The sequence below is a fragment of the Onychostruthus taczanowskii genome, unplaced genomic scaffold (genome assembly GCF_017590055.1).
Source record: "Onychostruthus taczanowskii isolate IOZ18803 unplaced genomic scaffold, ASM1759005v1 scaffold49, whole genome shotgun sequence".
NCBI classification, from domain to species: domain Eukaryota; kingdom Metazoa; phylum Chordata; class Aves; order Passeriformes; family Passeridae; genus Onychostruthus; species Onychostruthus taczanowskii.
The window spans coordinates 1545988-1564279 of NW_024502458.1; the positions used below are offsets into that span (position 1 = coordinate 1545988).

General features: G+C 39.6%; 1 protein-coding gene across 5 annotated transcripts in view; it reads left to right on the plus strand.

The window, feature by feature from the left end:
• KCNQ1 (potassium voltage-gated channel subfamily Q member 1) overlaps window positions 1-18292 on the plus strand; it is a 333024-nt gene that overhangs the window by 230690 nt on the left and 84042 nt on the right. For 4 of the 5 annotated variants that reach the window (XR_005953447.1, XM_041415143.1, XM_041415145.1 and 1 more), the window contains one exon: window positions 501-562. Coding sequence is in view for 3 of the 5 variants with exons in the window: in XM_041415143.1 (XP_041271077.1) it covers window positions 501-562 (62 nt within the window). In the remaining 2 variants the exon portion in view is untranslated. Of the gene's footprint in view, window positions 1-500; window positions 563-2941; window positions 3049-18292 lie in introns of all 5 variants that reach the window. The other variant, XR_005953446.1, reaches the window with a different exon arrangement.

Sequence of the window (18292 nt, forward strand, 5' to 3'; positions counted from 1 at the left end):
CATAGATCTTTGATAGCTTTGAAAAGACACTGGAAATGGAGCACAAAGGGCTGTGTTTGTTTGTGACAAGTCTGGCTAATGAAAACTCTGTTTACGTCATTTGCAAACTCATCTTTCTGTATAGTTTATAGTGGGGAAAAAAGGATAAAATGTTACTAAATGTGTTATTCAAGTTGGCTGTGGAGTCCTTTGCATAGTGGCGGATTGTTTTTTAAGTGGCAATTAAAACATTAACTAAGTTGGGAACATTTTTGCTCTCCGTGGTTAAAGCATAAAACTAAGATTAAAAATGCCTCAAACTCAGGGCTATTAAAAGCCCTGGCATGGGCCAATGCTATAAAAAGAAACAGAAAACTACTTTTAAGGAATGGATCTATCAGCCTGGGTAAGGGTGTTCAGTTACACAGTGTTGGTGGGCTAGTTAAACACACCCTGTTGTGGTTTGCTGCTATTTTGTTATACCACCATATATTAATTTGAAAGTGTTTCTTGTTCCACAGAGAAAAGCAAAGATCGAGGAAATAACACGATTGGTGCCAGGCTGAACAGAGTGGAGGACAAGGTAAGGCTCAGTTGAAATGGCCGTGAATGAGGACATGGTTTGTGATTGAACAGTGCTTGTTTCATAGGATGTGAAGGAAAATTCAACTTAAAATAGAGTTGAATGCCTGGCTTTTCCAGGTGATGGAGTCTAATTTTTGTCACAGATTGCATTTTTGGTTCTCATCACTTTAACAGAATAAGATGAAAACCCACAATTTAATTGATTTCAGTCGCTTTTGGAACACACTTGGGTATTTTATTTTTAATTGCATATATTACATATGTCTCAGTGCTTTACTTCCGTCCTCCACAACAGATAAAAGGCTCTGTTCCTTTAATAACTCAGTATATTATGGTCCCCAAGATTTGCCTTTGATCTTTGCTCTGTTGTTTACATAAGTCCACCTACAATTCCTCAGAGAGGGAAATAGCAAACCTTGTTCCGTCCTGGTTTTCATTCCTTATGATAAGTGGAGTTTCTCCTTCCAAGTGACATGAATCCAAAAAAATCAGACTTGTTCTATAATGACAACAGTTAAGTGCTTTGTAAGCTTTTATTTCAATGCTGGCTGTGCTTGAGAAAATAGATGACAGGTAGAGGTTCATTGTCATGGTAGAGGTTGTGTCATTGTTAGAAAATACAGGTTTGCCTATGCTGGTATTTAGGGGAAAAGGAACAGTTAAGAAGAATAATTTGAATCTTTTACTGATCTATTAGAGTGATTTGGTGAGGGAGTGAAAGCATTTCTCTACTTTAGAGTTATTTTGCTCATGTATCTGACCTGTTCTTTAGTTATTAAGACTGAAACTTTTTCCTGCAGAAAAAACTTTCAGAGTGTTTCTTCCACCACTGGAAGTATGTGGTGACCTCATAGAGGTTTTGTTCTGAAGAAATATCCAGCAAATATTCTGCAAACTAAAAGAGGTGTGAGCAATACATCCCAAGGACTACAAACCAGCACCCTGATCTGCATTGATTCACTTGTGGCATGCCTGTTCCTTACACATTTCTCCTGAATTACTTTAATAAACTTGAATGACAGTACTCAGAACTGCACTTCACTCTCCTGGAAATAATGGTGTTTTAAAGGAAACTGGTTTCTTTTGGTATATGGTGGGACACAGGGGAAGAGTGAAGTAGAAGAGAGGAAGGCAGAGTGCATTTAGCACAAAAAAGAATCACTGTGCAGTACTCCCTCACATCTGTGGTTAACATGTGTTCTTACACATGGAAGCCCTTTGCAGAAAGTTTGGATTACATTTATTTATTTTCTCTCCATAATGTCAACTAAAAGTGTGGAACACTAAGAAATGTCTTGTGACTTGTGACAAAGAGCAATGACTTTTCAGTGTGGACAAATAATTCTCAAATGGCAGCTAAAGCAGCTTCTCAGTGCTATTTCTGAAATCTCCAGCGAGCCTGGGAAAGCCTTGGTGTTGTACTGGCTCAGAGATAAGCTGTTTGGGGGTTATTAATTACTCTTTTTTACATCCTTACAAATAAGTACACCGTGAATTTATAGTGACTGGGTTTTTACGTCTTGTAATGGGACTGTAAAACACTCCCTGTATAATTTTAGTATAGCTGGGTTAAATTTTAGCCTTGTTTTAAGTAACAGACCCTTCTTTCTTTGCAGTTGCATGAGGTCATCTGTGGTTTCAGAGTTGTATGTTATCTGCCCTATACAGCTAGTCCTATCTGCAGGAATTTTATCTGAAAGTAGCTGAAAGGCTAAAAATAGAGAATTTCAGTTGGACTCAGCAAACAGTGGTTAACATAAAAACACACTGGCAATGCTAGAATCACATTTTTGCTGCAGCTGTAGATGGTGGCCAAAGCTAATTTTTTGGTATTTTTGCTCTCAGAGATTGGCCCTCTCTTTCCCATAAAATACATGGTGCTTGGTATGCTTTCAACATACAGTTAAATCCTTCCTGAGCTGAACACTATATTAAGGATATCAGGTGGTTTTTAAGGTGAAAAAAATATTTTAAACAGTTTCATCCCATTTGGTTTGTGAATTAGTTTTCACTCTTGGACTTCAGGAGGAGATATTTTCAGTGCTGCAGGCTGGTGTCAGCATCTAAACACCTCTTGTGCATTTGAAAAATCTCCTGTAAGTCAGAGGAGGGCTGTGTACAGCCAGCAGTACAGAGGGGATGGCACCTAAAAGGGACATTTAAAAAGAAAAATGTTAAACAGCAGTGTATTGACAGGAATTATGATCCTTTATGGCAAAACCCTGAATTTTCAAGTGTTGACATCCACAAAATCTTGTGTTTTCTGCTGTAAATTTAGGAGTATGCTCATTTAAGGGAGAGAGTTTCTTGTGTGCTGAAATTTTGACCTTGTGATATACGCAGTTTGTGATCCTGAACCTAAAGATTGTTTCCTAAGGTACAAAAGCCAAAGGGATGAATCACACTTGCAAGAACCTTCCTGCAGATTCCTTCCTGCTGAATGTTGTAATTTTGGCAAGATCCTGAAAAGGTGGTTTTGTGAATGTGAGTAGACACTGCACAGCCTGGTAAGCCCTTGTGAAAAGAAATCCAGCACGTAATCATGGCATATTTTCACTTTGCCGTTGTTCTCTGTTGCTTGCAAAGCTGAGAGTGGCAAGGGCTGTGCTCTCCTAAAGGTGTCCTGCCCTGCTGGGTGCAGGAGGCTGCCCACATTCCAGTGGGAATTTACCAGCAGGAGTGCAGCACCCAGCAGGGCTCACACCCCCTGCCAAGTGCCAGTCGTCCAAGAGCGTGCGTGTGGATAGCTCAGGGAACGTGGCTGAGCAGGATTGAAGCAGCAAATCAATTTATTTGTGGTGACCAGCCTTCTCTTTTCATCCTTGAAACATCTGTGAGTGACTATTCAGCCTACCCTCAAGGAACCTGGCCACAGCTGGCTTGCTACCAAGCTCAAAATCAAAAACAGTTTTTCCAGATGGGCCCAGCTGTGTGTGCACAGTGCCCTTCCTCCTCACACAGCGCTCTTCATCCTCATGCCACAAGCACTGCCTGCCAGGGCCTTAATTCTGGGTGTGCCCAGCAGCTCCAGCCAGGAGCAAGCCCACAGCACACTTGGGAAATTGTGTCCTGCAGCTCCTATTTTCCTTTCACTGCACTAATTTTAGCTTGCCTATAAATGACTGCAGTGCTAGCTTTTTAATTTTCACATTAATCTGTTCTTTTTCAGCCTTTTGCCAGCCATTAATTTAGCTGTAACAGGCGCAGTTTGCGCTTCTCAGGTGATCAGCCAGGCTTGCTGCTTTGGCTGCCCTAAGGAAATTCAGTCTCAAATATGGGCACTGCACAAAATCATCTAGAATGTGCAGTGAAGGCTAAAAATGGCCAGTCCCTGGACACTCTCTGTTGTATTTGCAAACCAGACTGCCCCAGCTATCTGTAGGTCCTGCCTCTGGACCTCCCAGAGTAGAATAACACAACCCAGATTTACAAAAAAAGTTTAAAACCATTCTGAGCACTAGACATGATTCTCTCTTTCTGTTAAGTTGTTTTGAAGATAGAACTTAATCTTTTGCAATGACTTGAACCCTTTAAAGTTTGCTTTTCAAGAACGTTTCTAGCAATCCAAAGCAGTTTTCTGGGCATCCCTTCTTATATACTCAGAACTGTTCCTGTATCTGACAGTAAGTACAGTATTAATACCAGGATTGCCAAGGTCATAATTGAAATCTTGTAATAGTCTTTTTCAGTTGTATGAAACATTAGGAGTTATGTTATCTGTTGCAAAACTTTGCACTGTGGAGATTTAAATGGAGATTTCTATTTGTACCTCAGATATGTGGTAGTGAGATGTGTGACACCTTTTAATGTGAATCAAACATTCTGTAAGACAATATTAATTCCAAGTTTTTATACATTTTGCATGCTTCTAGCTGAGAAGGTGAACCCTTATATTCTAACCAGTACTAACCCAAAGAGCAACATAGACATCATTGCATTTTTTCAGATCTACTTGGAATGCAGATAGCACCACTTTTTAAATCAATTAAAAACACATCTATCACATGAAAACATCTACCCTAAAATAGGTGCTGCTATGCTTGTTGAGTTGACTAGTGGAAATCTGAACTAATCTTGGAAACCAAAGCTGGAAGGCAGTGTACTTCTCACAGGCCTTTTGAGCTTAGTTATGCTCATTTGGTTTCCTGTGTTCCATCTACCATGTCTGTGATCACTAAACATCCAGAGGCCAGTAAAATTGTAAGAATATAATAAATATTTGATATCTTTTTTGCAGTGAGTGCTGACTGTGTAACTTTTAAAGAAAAATAAGTGCAAAGGCTTGTTTGAGGTGGCTTTCAAAAAGTGATGAATACTGTATCTTACAACATTCATGTGCATGGTATGACATTTTCTTCTAGCTAAATAGTTTTCTGTAATTGTTTCAGTGGAGTATTGGTTTTATCCATACATGTGTTAGAAACTCGCTTGACTGGGACCATGTTGAAGGCAGCTCCAAGGAGCTGAATGAACACTGACAAGTCTAGGTCCAGTTTCTGACTTCATTCCTGCTCTTTTCCACTCTTGCTTTCTAATCAGTAACAGTTCCCCATCGCAAAAGGTTTCATATCTGATTTATTTTGTTGATTTGCTTAAAAATGTGTGAACTTGAGAGGAATCTTACTGTAATGTGAATAAATCCGCTTTTTTAGTGTATCATAAGGCAAATTCTAATTATGCCTTTCTAATAATCAACTCTCAGTCCATTCAATGCAGAATAGTTTAGGACATGCTGCAGAGACCACGTAAAGGTGATAGGTCATTCCTTTGACCTGAGGAGCCAACATTTTAGTTTTCCCTCATCGTGGTAGGCAGAGGCATTAAGCTGTATTAAAGTTGTATACCTTTGAGAGGACTTCTTTGGGTTGTTGTGACATTGTTTTGCTCAGCACCATGGATATGTTACTTTTATGACAGCATTTCTGTCATAAATGAAAATGTAGATCTGTACTTATTTATGTCTTATTATTTGATGCTCCATACTTACAACCCAACAAGCACACATTAGATGGTTTAATCTTTTACTTAGATAAGTATTATACCATCTACATCATCCTGAGTTCAAAAATACCGAGTTTCATGTTAACAGCTTGTTCACCTAAAATAATTCTTCATGTGCAGCCAGTTTTTCAGTTTCATGTGAAACAACTGCATTATCTAACAGAGGATCAAAGTTTGGTGGGTTTTTCCTCTATTTTTAATGTCATTCTGTAGCCTGGGAACAGTTACTATGCTTCCTAGGGTAGCAGAGCAATTAGTGCAAACACAAAAAAAAGCCCTTGACTGATGTCACCCTTGTTGCACATTTTGGCTTTTTTTTTAATTGGATAGTAATTAATTAATTGAATTTAATTGAATAGATATTGATGGCAAAAGACGGACAAACAACCCAACTTTCTGGCCAGTGCCTGAAAGCAAGGTTAGAACCATCACTTGGAGAGGTGGCTTCAGAAAGTGTCTGGCATGAAAATATTCATCACTTCTCAGGCCGAGCATGCACTAGGCATTTCTGGTATTAAATATTGTAATCTTCTGCAGTAGGTGTGTGAGGATTTGTCTTCCCAATACTGAGAAACAGAACTGAAAGCTGTGGTTTTGGCTGGGAGTTTTAAAAGATACATAAAATCAATAAAAATCAAAACGAACACCACCAAGCAGTTACTCATCTTGTACGTAGTTCTTGCAATAATGCAGAAGTAATAACCTGGGGGATGTGGAAGAATATTGAGGCACATGGAAGATTAAGTATCACTATTAATTTAATCCTTAGTCTTTTTCCAGATGCTGAAGTACAAGCATACGGAAGCAATTTCCGTGCTGAACTTTGTGATGGAGGATGCCCATTTTCTATAAATTGGACTACAACTAAGCACATCCTTCAACAGCCTAGATCATTAGGCAGCCTTACAGTTTGAATAGCTTTTCTCTTACCAATCTGATAATATTTCAATAGGTTAACAATGAAAAACTGCAGATTTCTGTGTCTAGTGTCCTATACTTCCCATCTTGCCAGCTACAGTAAAATAAAATTATCAGGCATAGTAAAAAAGTAAATTTTTACATGGTAAAAAATTTTAAAAATAATTGCTTGCTGGATTCACTGCTGCCAGAAGCTTCAGTAGCTAGAATAGAAGCAAACTGAGAGAGATTAGGCAAAGCCATGGAGAAAGACTCACTTGAGGATTATTAAACAGGATGTCTGTGTGTAAACTCCAGTTTAGCAAATACTTTAAACAGTAGTCAGGGATGAGTTGGTAAAAAAAAATAAAGGAAAACCATTCTTTTATGCATATGTACTTTCTTATGATTTTATTTTTAAGACTCTGCTACAAGCTTTGCACTAGAACAAGACTAGGGCAGAGAAATTTATTCAAGATACCATTTTTATCCTAGCTTTTTATACACAGCTGTTTGCTGCTGGATTTGGTCACCCACACAGGCTCCTGGAACCTTGCTGTGCTATGTCTTGGATCTGATCTGTTTACAAAGCAGCACCCTGTTCCTGGGAGGGTTGGCAGAGCCGTACCTTACAAGACCTCAAGGTCTTTGGAGTGGCCTTCACTTCCATCTGTTTGTTAGCACCAATTTTATCTCTTTGTAGAGATATCATCTCATCATCAGATCCTATCACTGCACAAATTCAAACCAGTCAATTTTTTGCACAAATTTTGAAATGGTTTAGTATAAACTATATTAAGTGCTATCTATAACCTGTAGGAGTTTCTAGGTGTAGTAGCTTAGATGTGGTTACCTCACCTGCAGGGCAGTGTTACAAGCACTTGAGGTGTCCTGTGGTCTGTTTCTAAAGCATCAACTCTTAGATCAGAGTAAATATGATTATAGAAAAAAAGAATAAATCTAGTATTGAGCATAAATAGCTGCAGATAGTGAGAGTACTGCACCTTATCAGCTTATTTGCTGGAAATGAGAATGTGCACTTCCTCAGCACTGAAAAATGAAATAAAGTGATACAAAATATGATCCTTATTCTCAAGAAGAGTGGCAGAAGGTAATTCAAGCTAGCACACAGAGGCTATGCTGGGCTAAGCAATGACTAATTAAGCTCTGGTGACTCATTTGCATGAGTCGTCTGTGATACTCCTCTACAGATTTTATGAAGAGTAAAAAAAACTCCTAAATAGAGTAATTCCTGTTTAAGTGAGTTTTGATAGATTTTACTGCAAATTTCTAGCACTTTTGGATTTCATTGAATAGGTATTGATGGCAAAAGACTGACAAACAACCCAACTTTCTGGCCAGTTGGGAAGGATAATGCTGAGGACAGAGTGTAAACCTTTACAAATTCAAAGAGTTACATATACATACCTATATACATATCTCTCTCTGTCTCTGTATATATACTCATAGATATATATATATAATTCTTCACACTGGCAGTGGCTGTGTGCTTATGATACCCACAGATGTCTGCTTGCTTATTAAGAGAGGAAATCCCAGAGGAATTTTAGCTAACATGCAATATATCCTATAAAATCTAGGAATTTGGAGAGGGCGGGAAATTGGAGGTATTAAATAATGCCTTGCCAGTTAATAATCTTTTAAACAATCTTCAGATTAGTTGCTGGTTTGGGAATCTGCTGGTGGTGTTTATATTTGAGTAGGTATGCAAGTGGATGTAAGGTCTGCAAATGGGGATGACTCGATCTTTTATCAAACCACATAAAGCCTGTTTTGTCTGGCATTCAAAGATAAACGCAAGCAAGATTTGAAATGCAGCCTCCATCATTCTTGTGCAGAGAGTGTTTACATTTGATGTGGAATGGAAATGCATGGTGCATATGCCAAGGGAGAATGTGGAACAGTTGTATGGACTACCCTGTAGAGCTGATTAGAGAAAAGGCATTTAAGTGAACAGCACATGTGCACGGTATGCTACACAGACAACTTTTATTTGCCTTTCTTATAGGTTAAAGGGAAAAAAATGACCATAAGATCATCTCTGCTTTTCCTGGGTTGGTATGTGTGTTGCCGATGAGTGACCAAAAAACAGTCCAACATAAATGGCAAATTGATACACTAGGATGAATCTTTACTGAAATTAGATGCATCAAAGTTGAAATTGTTCCTTGTCAAAGATCTGTTTTTAGAGCCATCTTGCTGGAATTAAAATACTTTATTTTTGTTTGCAGCTGAGTATCAGGGAGGGAAAGTGGATGGAGCTGAAAGGACTCTATTCAGGCTGCAGTCTTTTCAGGGTTGGAATCTATTCAGCTCTTGGAAAAGATTCAGAGAAAAGGGAGGTATACTCCCTTTCTTACACAATGTCCATACCTTCTGACACTCTATCTGCTCCTCCTGTTCCCCCCACCCCTCCCCACCCTAAGCTAAAAATTGCAAACCAAAACTGGTCCAGGAAGAGAAATAGGAGAAGCCTTTGCTGTCTGACTCCTGCTTAGGGCTAGGGGAGTCAGAGCGAAGATAAGAAAAATAGGCAGTCATTGAAAGTAGAATATGAGCACATGATTTAAAATATACCTACCACTCCTAGAGCTCAGGCAACCAGGAGGACAAATACAGTTTCCTCAAATCCATCTCTCTTTTTGTGTCCTACCCACTGGGATTGTCACAAGACTACAATTCATTTTTCAACAAGAAAATTAAGATTTGCATGATTAAAAAAAAAATCTAAAAAAGTCTAAAGCAAATATTATTACAACAGTAATTTGCGGTTTTTTAAGTATCCCACTGTTTCAGCAGTTAGCACAGGGCTGTGAACCCACGTCAAAGGCTCCTTTTCTGTCCCAAACTAAGTGATGCTCCACTTAGTGGTTCCATCCAGCAGCCCCAGCTGGCAGAGTGTGATTGACCTTGTATGCCGTGGGTGTAACATTCTGATCAGCTGCCTCCCTTTGGATGGACCTCTGTGTCAGCTTTGTTATTTCCATCATGGCGTGAAAGCTCCTGCTCCGACAGGTTAAGCACACAAAATAGAGAAGGGAAGGGAGAAAGAAAAATATTGTTTCCCTCCTTTACAGCTAAGGTGCAGGAAGTGACTTGCCTGAGGTATCACAGTGGCATCTGTGGCACAGGCAGGAATTCAGCTTAAGCCATGTCTGGGACTTAACCACAAATCAGCATTCCTTTTTGTTGTTGTGTTTAGTCACCCCTCTGGTTTTGAATAGTTATATTGGCCAGTGCAGGGTTCAACATAATCACATCCCATTAATACTAAAACCATCCAGTACTTGAGAACAGCATATATAAACACATAAACCACACCAACCCAGCCAATATAAATGTACTGGGACTATTTTAGACAGTGCATTTTAAATCATCTAGAAATTAATCTACTAACATCATTTTGTAGCCCAGGAACCTAGGGGTGGAGAGGACTGAACATACTTAAATGACATAGAAACTGTCATACATATAGATAATTATGCATGTAGTTTTGAAAGTTAAATTATATTAAATGCTGTATTTTTGCAGTCAAGTAGAGAGCTATATTCTGGTGAGTTAAAATATTCATGTCAGTTTCTATTTTAAAAGCCTTGGATCCAACATTGCTCGCCATTGACCCTTCTGTGACATCTGTTAATCTTGGGTTTATTTCAATTTATTTTTTAAACAGATGACTCCACTTAAATCAACACTTGGTTTCCATTAGACAGATAGAAGGTGATTCACTTAGTAACATGTGCATCTTTATCTAGTTAAGTCCTAATAGCCTTAATATATCAAGGAAGCTGGTGTGATTAACAGCACTAAAGGCTTTGTCAGACACTTCACCTAATAAATACTGCCCTTTGTCCAGTCATAGAAAAAGAGTGAACAAATAGATTGTGTTTCCAAACTGAAAATGTGTACAGCCTTGTTAAGTATTCTAAAATTATCCCTATAAAAATATATGTTGACAATAGGAGTTACATCTACATCTCTGTCTGTGTTTGTACATGTCTGCCAATCCCAGTGTGCTTTGGCTCCTTGCCCTGCCTGGGCTGTCCTTTTTCTGCTTTATCATTTCATGATGTAGCCACCACTCGTGTATGATTTTCCTCCTGTTCACTTGCACTTGGGGCAGATTCTTTTGATAGTTCTTTGACTCTGTTTGTCACAGCTTATCTGTCCCGGGGCAGAGGGATGTGTAAACATCAGTTTTGCCCCTCCAGTTAATGCTGGCAACAGAGACAGCTCACTTGACTTGACCATCATGTAGGATAATCCTGCCAAATGAGGCAATCAAAACAAAAACCCCAAGAGTAGAATATATTCAAAATGTCAGCTTGAATGGAGATGGGGTCCTTGCTTCATCATAGCTGAAGTTGTCTGGAAGCTCTCCAGTTGTGTCACCAGTGTCTGTGAGTGCATGCTGTGGTTGCCAAGGTACTGAAGGAAGCCTTTATTCTGCTTCTATCCCAAGTTTCTAGAGAGCTTCAACCAGAGGAGTTTTACAGCAGGACACCTTAGAAAGGAAATGGTCAAGGGAAAGTTTTGCTTCTTCTCAAAAAGAGGCTGCTTGAGCCATAGTCACAGATCCTCTTCCTCTGTGTTTGCTCCATGTTACAGAAAGGAATTTTGGCCAAACTTTGAGGTCAACCAGCCAGTCCCAAAGAGATTTTACCATAATCTCTTAGCAGAACTTTGGTATCAGAAGTGGGTGGGGAAGAACACAGTGCCTCTTGCCGTATGCAAAAGAGCTGCAGTGTCTGCTGTAGCCCAGAATTGACACTCATTTGGCTAACACGGTGCCCTGCAGGCACATTGGCCTGGGGCCGAGGGGTCCATCAAGCAGCATTTGGGTGGCACTGCATGCGCGCATGGATCGCTGGTGTGAGCATCATGCTCTGCTAACATGCAGCTGTGTCTGGACTTAGCACGGGCAGCGCTGGTGCTGCTGTCCTTGCAGCACAGTTTTGGCTATAGCTGACTTGACACAGTGCTCGCAATCCATGGGTCATTCTAAAGCTGCTCCAAGATAGCACTTGACAAAGCTGGTTTTGAATCCCAGCCTTCTGAATCTCTGTGCAGAGGAATTATGAATCTCATGGCAGCTAGAAAAAAAAAGCCAGTGGAAAGTAATTTTCTTTAAATAGAGAAAGGGGAGGAGGAGGATTATCATGTAGTGGTGCTACACTTGAGAATGAAAAGGACAGTGATTCCTACAAACAAGGTCACCTGCTTACTGTGCACTGGCTGTACAATTTGAGTGAAAAATAAGTTAAAGAACAAGCAAGAAAAAAATACTTGTTTGGTCTTAGACAAGAGACTATGCATCAGTCTGGGCTCTCTTCATTTACAATCTATTTGTAAATGTACAATCATGAACAATCTATTTGTTCACTCTTTTTCTATCACACCAGACCTGAAACAAAATGAGAACTACTTTTTGTTGGAGTGGGTTTTTTTGGTCACGTGTAGTTGTGGTAAATGAAGAGAGCCCAGACTGATGCACAGTCTTTTCTCTACTACCAAACAATGAATTTCCTTTTTTCTCCATTTTTTGTCCCTATTCAGTCCTGAGATGGCTGCTTTAACAAAAACTGACCAATTGCAGTTACTCAGTCATTTTCATGGCTCCTTTTTTTCCACTGCCAGTGGAAGAGCTGTGAGATAAGAGTAGGAAAGCCACAGCCTTTAGCAGGTCAGTATTTTTGTATGGCATATCTGAAGGTATAACTAAATTCAGACCCAAGCAAATTCATGAAATCCATCAGTGACTGTTACATTTATGTTATTTAAAGAGCTACGTGTTAGAGGAGTGTAAATTATACTGTGAAACAAAGTCCTAAAAACAACTGACATTGATTTTGATGCAGTGGAGTTCCTCATCTATAGCCTCCACACACCCTTCCTGAGAGAGGCTTGTGCTGATTAATAACTGAAGCAAATAAGTGTTAACTTCATAAGTGCAGCAGACAAACTTCAGAAAAAATGAATGGTTCTGTCTTCAGAGACACAGAGATGCACTCAGGGAGTTGAAGTCTTTAGGATCTATGGCCTCTTTGCAGTGCAGAATCATCATAATGTATTGGAATCAATCCAGCTCTCACTTGATAATAATTCAAGTTAATTTTTCTCTCCAGCTGCCCTGTGTTTCCCCCCAAACTTTGACCTGTATTGTAACCTTAAAAAGACATCTTCAAACAGCTCCAGCTCCTGAGTAAAACCTGGGATGCTCATGTAAGCTGAAAGCTCTCAGAGCTCCAGCCTTTTCTTGTGTGTCTGTGGGACTATTCTGATTTCCACTGGTGCTGGGATATTGGGTATTATTGATGACAAACAATGAAACAGTAGAGCAGAAGATTTATGTGTTATAGAATCCTAGGCTTTTAAACGTAAAATAAAAACAATGTAAATACAGCAGTAATGAAACAGGTATTTTCTGTGCTAGAAAAATTGCTAGTAGATAGCTAGGAGAACTCTAAAAAAAACAGTAAATAACTTCAGGAACCATTGTAGAAAAATGTGGATTCATTCATTTTTGTAGTGTGATTGTAGTGGCAGGGGGAGGAAACCGGTTACCAAGATGAGTTATTAGAGGTAAATTAGATTAAATATAAATCCAGAAGAATATAATCTCTATATATAGTACTATTTCAAGCATCTTGTGTGATGTTCTGATCACTGTTTTTTCTGGAGGAAGCTGTTGCTAACCTTGGAAAAGACAGGGATTGAGATTACTTCTAGTAAAAAAATTCTTGAAGTCTATTATTAATTCACACTAAAACTGAGTATTTTAAATAACTTAAGGGATGCCTGCAGAGTAGGTGCATACTGGTCACACTCATAAATACTTTCTTTTTAGGACATGGGTGGAAAAGTGTAGGAACAGGACCAATATTTTAGTCAGCAAAGCATCAAAGAAGCTCCTGGAAGATTACAGTATAGGTTAGTTTAAGGGACAGCTAGATATCTCTAGATATCTTTGAAATTATCTAAGAAAGTTAACACAAATTGAAGGTGGTGTGAAGGTAAGGGTAGAGACTGGTTTAATTAAAGATTTAATTAAGGATGAAATTTTATTAGGTAAGCTGAGCTGGCAATTATCAGGCAATAACTTATGGAATGGGGATGTTCCCTCCTTCAGCCTCACAGGAGGCTGAGGGAGCTGTGGCCAGAGTGTGTCTCCTCACTGTGCTGGTGAACACAGGGTGTATTGGACCCTGTGACATCTGTGAACTTGCAGCAGCTTGAACCTTGATTCCAACCTGGATACCAGAGCAGCTGGAGGGCATTGTAAAAAACCCAACAACTGATGCCAACAAAGAAAAAAATCCTTTCCAGTTTCAAAAAATTTGTCTGGGGAAGTGTCAGAGCACATCCAAAATCTCCCTGGGCGTTGTCCCGCTTCTTAGTGATGCAGAAGGGAGAAGGTAACATGGAAAGCATTTGAGAGGGCTCTCTTTGGCAGGGTGATGCATGTGCGTGTACGTACAGACTCTTGCTTGCCTCTAGCAAACCTTGAGCTCAGGGAATTGTTAGCTTTTGTTACCCATTTTATACCCAAAAGAAGCAGAAGTCCTTCTGCAATGAGAAACGCCATTTTCTTCTCCTTTGCTGTAGAAAATCCCCCTCTCCATTGAACCCAAGAAATTTGCGCTCCCTAGTAAATAATAATGAGGTTTAGTGTAAAAGACTTGGTTTATCTCCTCCCCCCTCCCAAGCTTGCTTTCATTTCTTCGGAGGTTTGTTTTGTACTCAAATGAAGCTGCGAGATGCACACTGAGCAGGAATCACAGTGGTGCTTTCATGGCACTGCTGAAGCTAATCACTTGGCTTACTGCTACAGGCATCTGCAGGCACCTTGAGCTGTGCTACAGTAGTGTGCTGGCTCTGGAGGCCCAGCTATTTTAAATCATAATAGTGACACAGTGTGCATGCCTTCTTTCAAAGAGCCTGGGCAAGCCACGCTGAGTTGATTTTCTTGGCACGCTGTGTACCTATAATTTTGTCTTATGTTTTGTAATGTTGGTATCTGGGCACAGAATCAAAAAGCTCCACTGAGTATATAAGATTTTTTTTTTCAAAAGAAAAACACAACAACAAACACATTCTTTGTTTTTGGATTGATAGTATTCCTTCCAACAGCTATAGATGTTTAAGAACAAAGAAAGTTACTGGAGAAAGAAAAAAAGGGAAAAGAAACTTTATGGTTGTGGGAAATGTTTTGAGGCTTTTTTGGCAAGACTGTCCAGGTGTTCTGTTAGTAATTTTTTTCTACCATGATTTTGGTTCTCTGGTAGTATTCTAAAGTGACTGGGTTACTCAGGACAGTGAGAAATAAATTAAAGCCTTCTATGAAACACCTGAAAAGCCATGCATGTGCTCTGATGAGCTGACTTAGTCCAAGAGAATTGTTTAATGGTTGCAGTTTATTCTGTGTTGGTTTCCATTTTTTGTGCTGTTCAAAGAAGTAAGAGAGGAGGATCTAGTTCTGTTACTCCCTACTTCATGTCCCAATAGCCTGGTGGTGGCAGACACTGTGGGGCTCAGCATCACTGAGAAGTCAGCCCCTACCTCTGTTCTGAAAGGAATTTGATGCCGTATTGCCTATACAGGGCTGAAGAGGCAGCAGCTTTTCACAGTGAGGACACTGAGCACCTGAAAGGCTAAACCTACCCTTGCTAATCTCTATGAAAACAGGAAGAGTTCAACAAGGTTCTCAAACAATCTGTAATTTAGGATAATGGTATAATTAACTTCATGATAATAGCATGAAATGGATAAGCATGGATGGGGCTCCATTCAAGTACAAACAGAAGACCCAACTTCAACTGCAAAGTAACCACAAGGGAAGGACCTTTCTGTTCCTGTTTTCTGTTCATTGTATGAAATGGGTAAATGATGCCTACCTATACTAGGATGAGGCTGAGGAAGAACAAGTTCTGAATACAAAGTAAAAAAAAGAGAATGAGTGAGCTGTTGTTATTGGCAAAACATTTTTGCTAGAAATCCACCACAGTAGTATTGAATTATTACAAATAAGAACTTACTGTGCATGGATTTTTTTGGCCATCTCTAACTAGTTCCTATGCATCAGTAACCAACTACTCCTAAACACAATATTGAAAAATCGTTGTGATCAAAAGTGTTCCTATTTTCTCAGTGACTTTTTAATCCTCAACTCTGAGGAAAGGGCTCTTCCCTACCATAGTTTGTTGCACCGATTTTTCCTCTTCTTCCTTTTTACCTTAGACTTGTGTATTTCCTGTGACTGCTGGTGCCGATGCTTTCCCTAATCACTCTGGTTTGACTGCTTCTGTCAAAGGCTTTCTGAAGTTATCCTTGGTTTCCAGAGACAAGAAGAGGAGGACAGCTTAGTTTTGGTTCATGGTAGTCAGTAGACTCAAAGCTGTTCCAAAAGTGTGTTTTGTTTCCAGGCAAGAGGATTTGATTTCAGAAAATTAGTCTCTCTAGCTAGTTGTAGGGAGGCAGATTGGTTAAAGTTTACAACCTCTTTTTGTTTAGCCCCTGGAACAGGGCCACGGAGTCTCAAGTTTCCTGTATAAAGAGAGATCTGTACTCGGTCAGAAGGTAACCAGGCAAGGTACGTGAAGGCTGCAGGGTGAATGGCTCTTTCAACAATGAAATCAGTCTGGGGTCTTTAAGATCCCAGCAGTGAGTTGTCTCAAGACAGTGTTGAGCAGGCAAAATTCATAAAACCCTCAGAGGGCCAAAATAACCACCCTTGAGAAAACCAAACAAAGCTTCAGAAAATACTAAACAGCAAAAAAATTCCTACAAATCTGATAATCCTTATGAAGTTCTCTGGCTCTGGGGAAATCAGAGGAGGTGAGAGCTACTCATGTCTTCATTTCCTTTCCAGTGAGTCCTGTGTGCTTTGGCTGCTCACATGCATACCCATGGAGAATGGTATCTCATGCAAAATATCTTGGTGCACTGTTGTTTTGGGGGCAAATGCATCAATGCACTTTGAGGATTAGGGATCTTAAATAGCCACTCCTGCAAACAGGATTCACTTTGTTTCCTGATGCTGAAGGTGTCACTATACAATTAGTAAATCATATTCATGCTTTACTCTAGAGCTCTCAGGCAGAATAAAAGACAGGAAGAAAAGAAACAAACTCTTAGAAATATTGAGTTCAAGAAACAGCAAACTTGACAGCATTGTGAGAGATGCAGTAGTGAAGCTTTTTGTTTTTATAATCTCGTTTTCCTGATTCCATCAAATTAATGAGGAAATGCATCACTTGTTTGCTTTGCTCATTTATCTGTTGATGCACTGTTGCCTTTCCAGTAGCATGCTCTTTAATTCTTTTCTTTTGCAATAATTTACAGAATAAATTCCATCAAGAAGAAAAGAAAATGTTAGTCATCTGATTTTGACCATCTTTCTACATGGTTTAGGGAAGTTTGCAAATTGTCTTGATGCGTGTAAGTCCATCCTTGAATATCAGCAAGTAAACTCCCTCAGTTTAGACAGCAGTCTAAACTTTGCCACTTTCAGTATGTGGCTTTAAAACATTAGAAAGCCTCATGTTGAGAAAAATTAGAAAAAAAAACTAGAAAACTGTACCTGAGCAGAAGCATCACCAAAGCAATGATGGTTTATTAAGAAAAGTTATGAAAGCCCCAGTATTGCTGGAGTATTTGTGGGACCTTGGTTTTGGTGAAACCATGAGGCTGAGGCCTGAATTAATTTCATGTAATCTTACCATCGCACTAACACCCCTTTCCAGGCAGCTGAGAAAGTCTTTATTCTCAAGGCAGCTTTTGCAGAGAAGTTGGGGTGAACCCAATCCTGCTGCAGTGTGCAGTGGGGAGCAGCAATTGCCAGGTGTCTCTGTGAGGTCCTGGCAATTTTCTGCTTTTTCTCATGTTACAAGCAGCTCCATTGTGAGCTGGACCTTTGCAGGGATCTCCGTAGATGGTCGTCTTTGCAATGAAACTTTTCCAGAAGTAAGCATTTCTTGTGCTCTTTCCCCTCTCAGTTTCTGGTTTTCTAAAGGTACATCTGATACAAAGCTGTTCAAATATTTGTCTTTAAACAAATGGGCTGGGCAAAGTGCTCAGCATTGGGGAGACAGCACTGGGTTTTCCTGATATTGACTGGTGCCTGTTTTGTTGTGATTTTTATGGAATGCTAATTACTTTTTTTTGTTCTCTGCTTAAGCCAAGCAAAAAATAGGTATAAAGTCTGGTTCACTAAGTGTGTGAGGTGATGCCAAGTGGTGTCAAAGAGTCCTTTTCGGGCAACAATGGGCTGTTGTTCAGTATCCTCATGCAGGTTAACCACAGAGCTGCTCCTGAGAATCCTTCTGATTTATGATGACATTGTTGGCAGCAGCAGAAAGCCCTCTAGCAGTGCTTTCCACAGTGCTGTGTCAGCAGTTTCTTAGATATACACACACTTAATATACGTATTTATAGCAGGGAATTCTGGCCCAGTTCTAGAATTCATCCTGTTTTTCTTTGCACTTAAGTGATGTTTATTCAGCAGTAATGTATCTACCTACGTCTCAGGTTGCAAATTTAGTGTCTATACGAATATCAAAACTGTTCTAGTCAGAACAGCCCTGGGAAATGAATGAAATTAATTACATTGATCCTGTGTTGCAAATGTCTTGCTAGCAAGGGTTCCCTGGGAGGGAAAGAGGCAAGGAATTCTGGTTCTGCAGTGATACAACTTGTCTCAGTAAAGCACATGTAATGGTATTAGAGAAGCAGCTCTGAATTCACATATACAATAAGGCAATTATTGTTTTTCATCAGAACGGAGCTTCTGCTACGTTTGAAAGGCAAGACT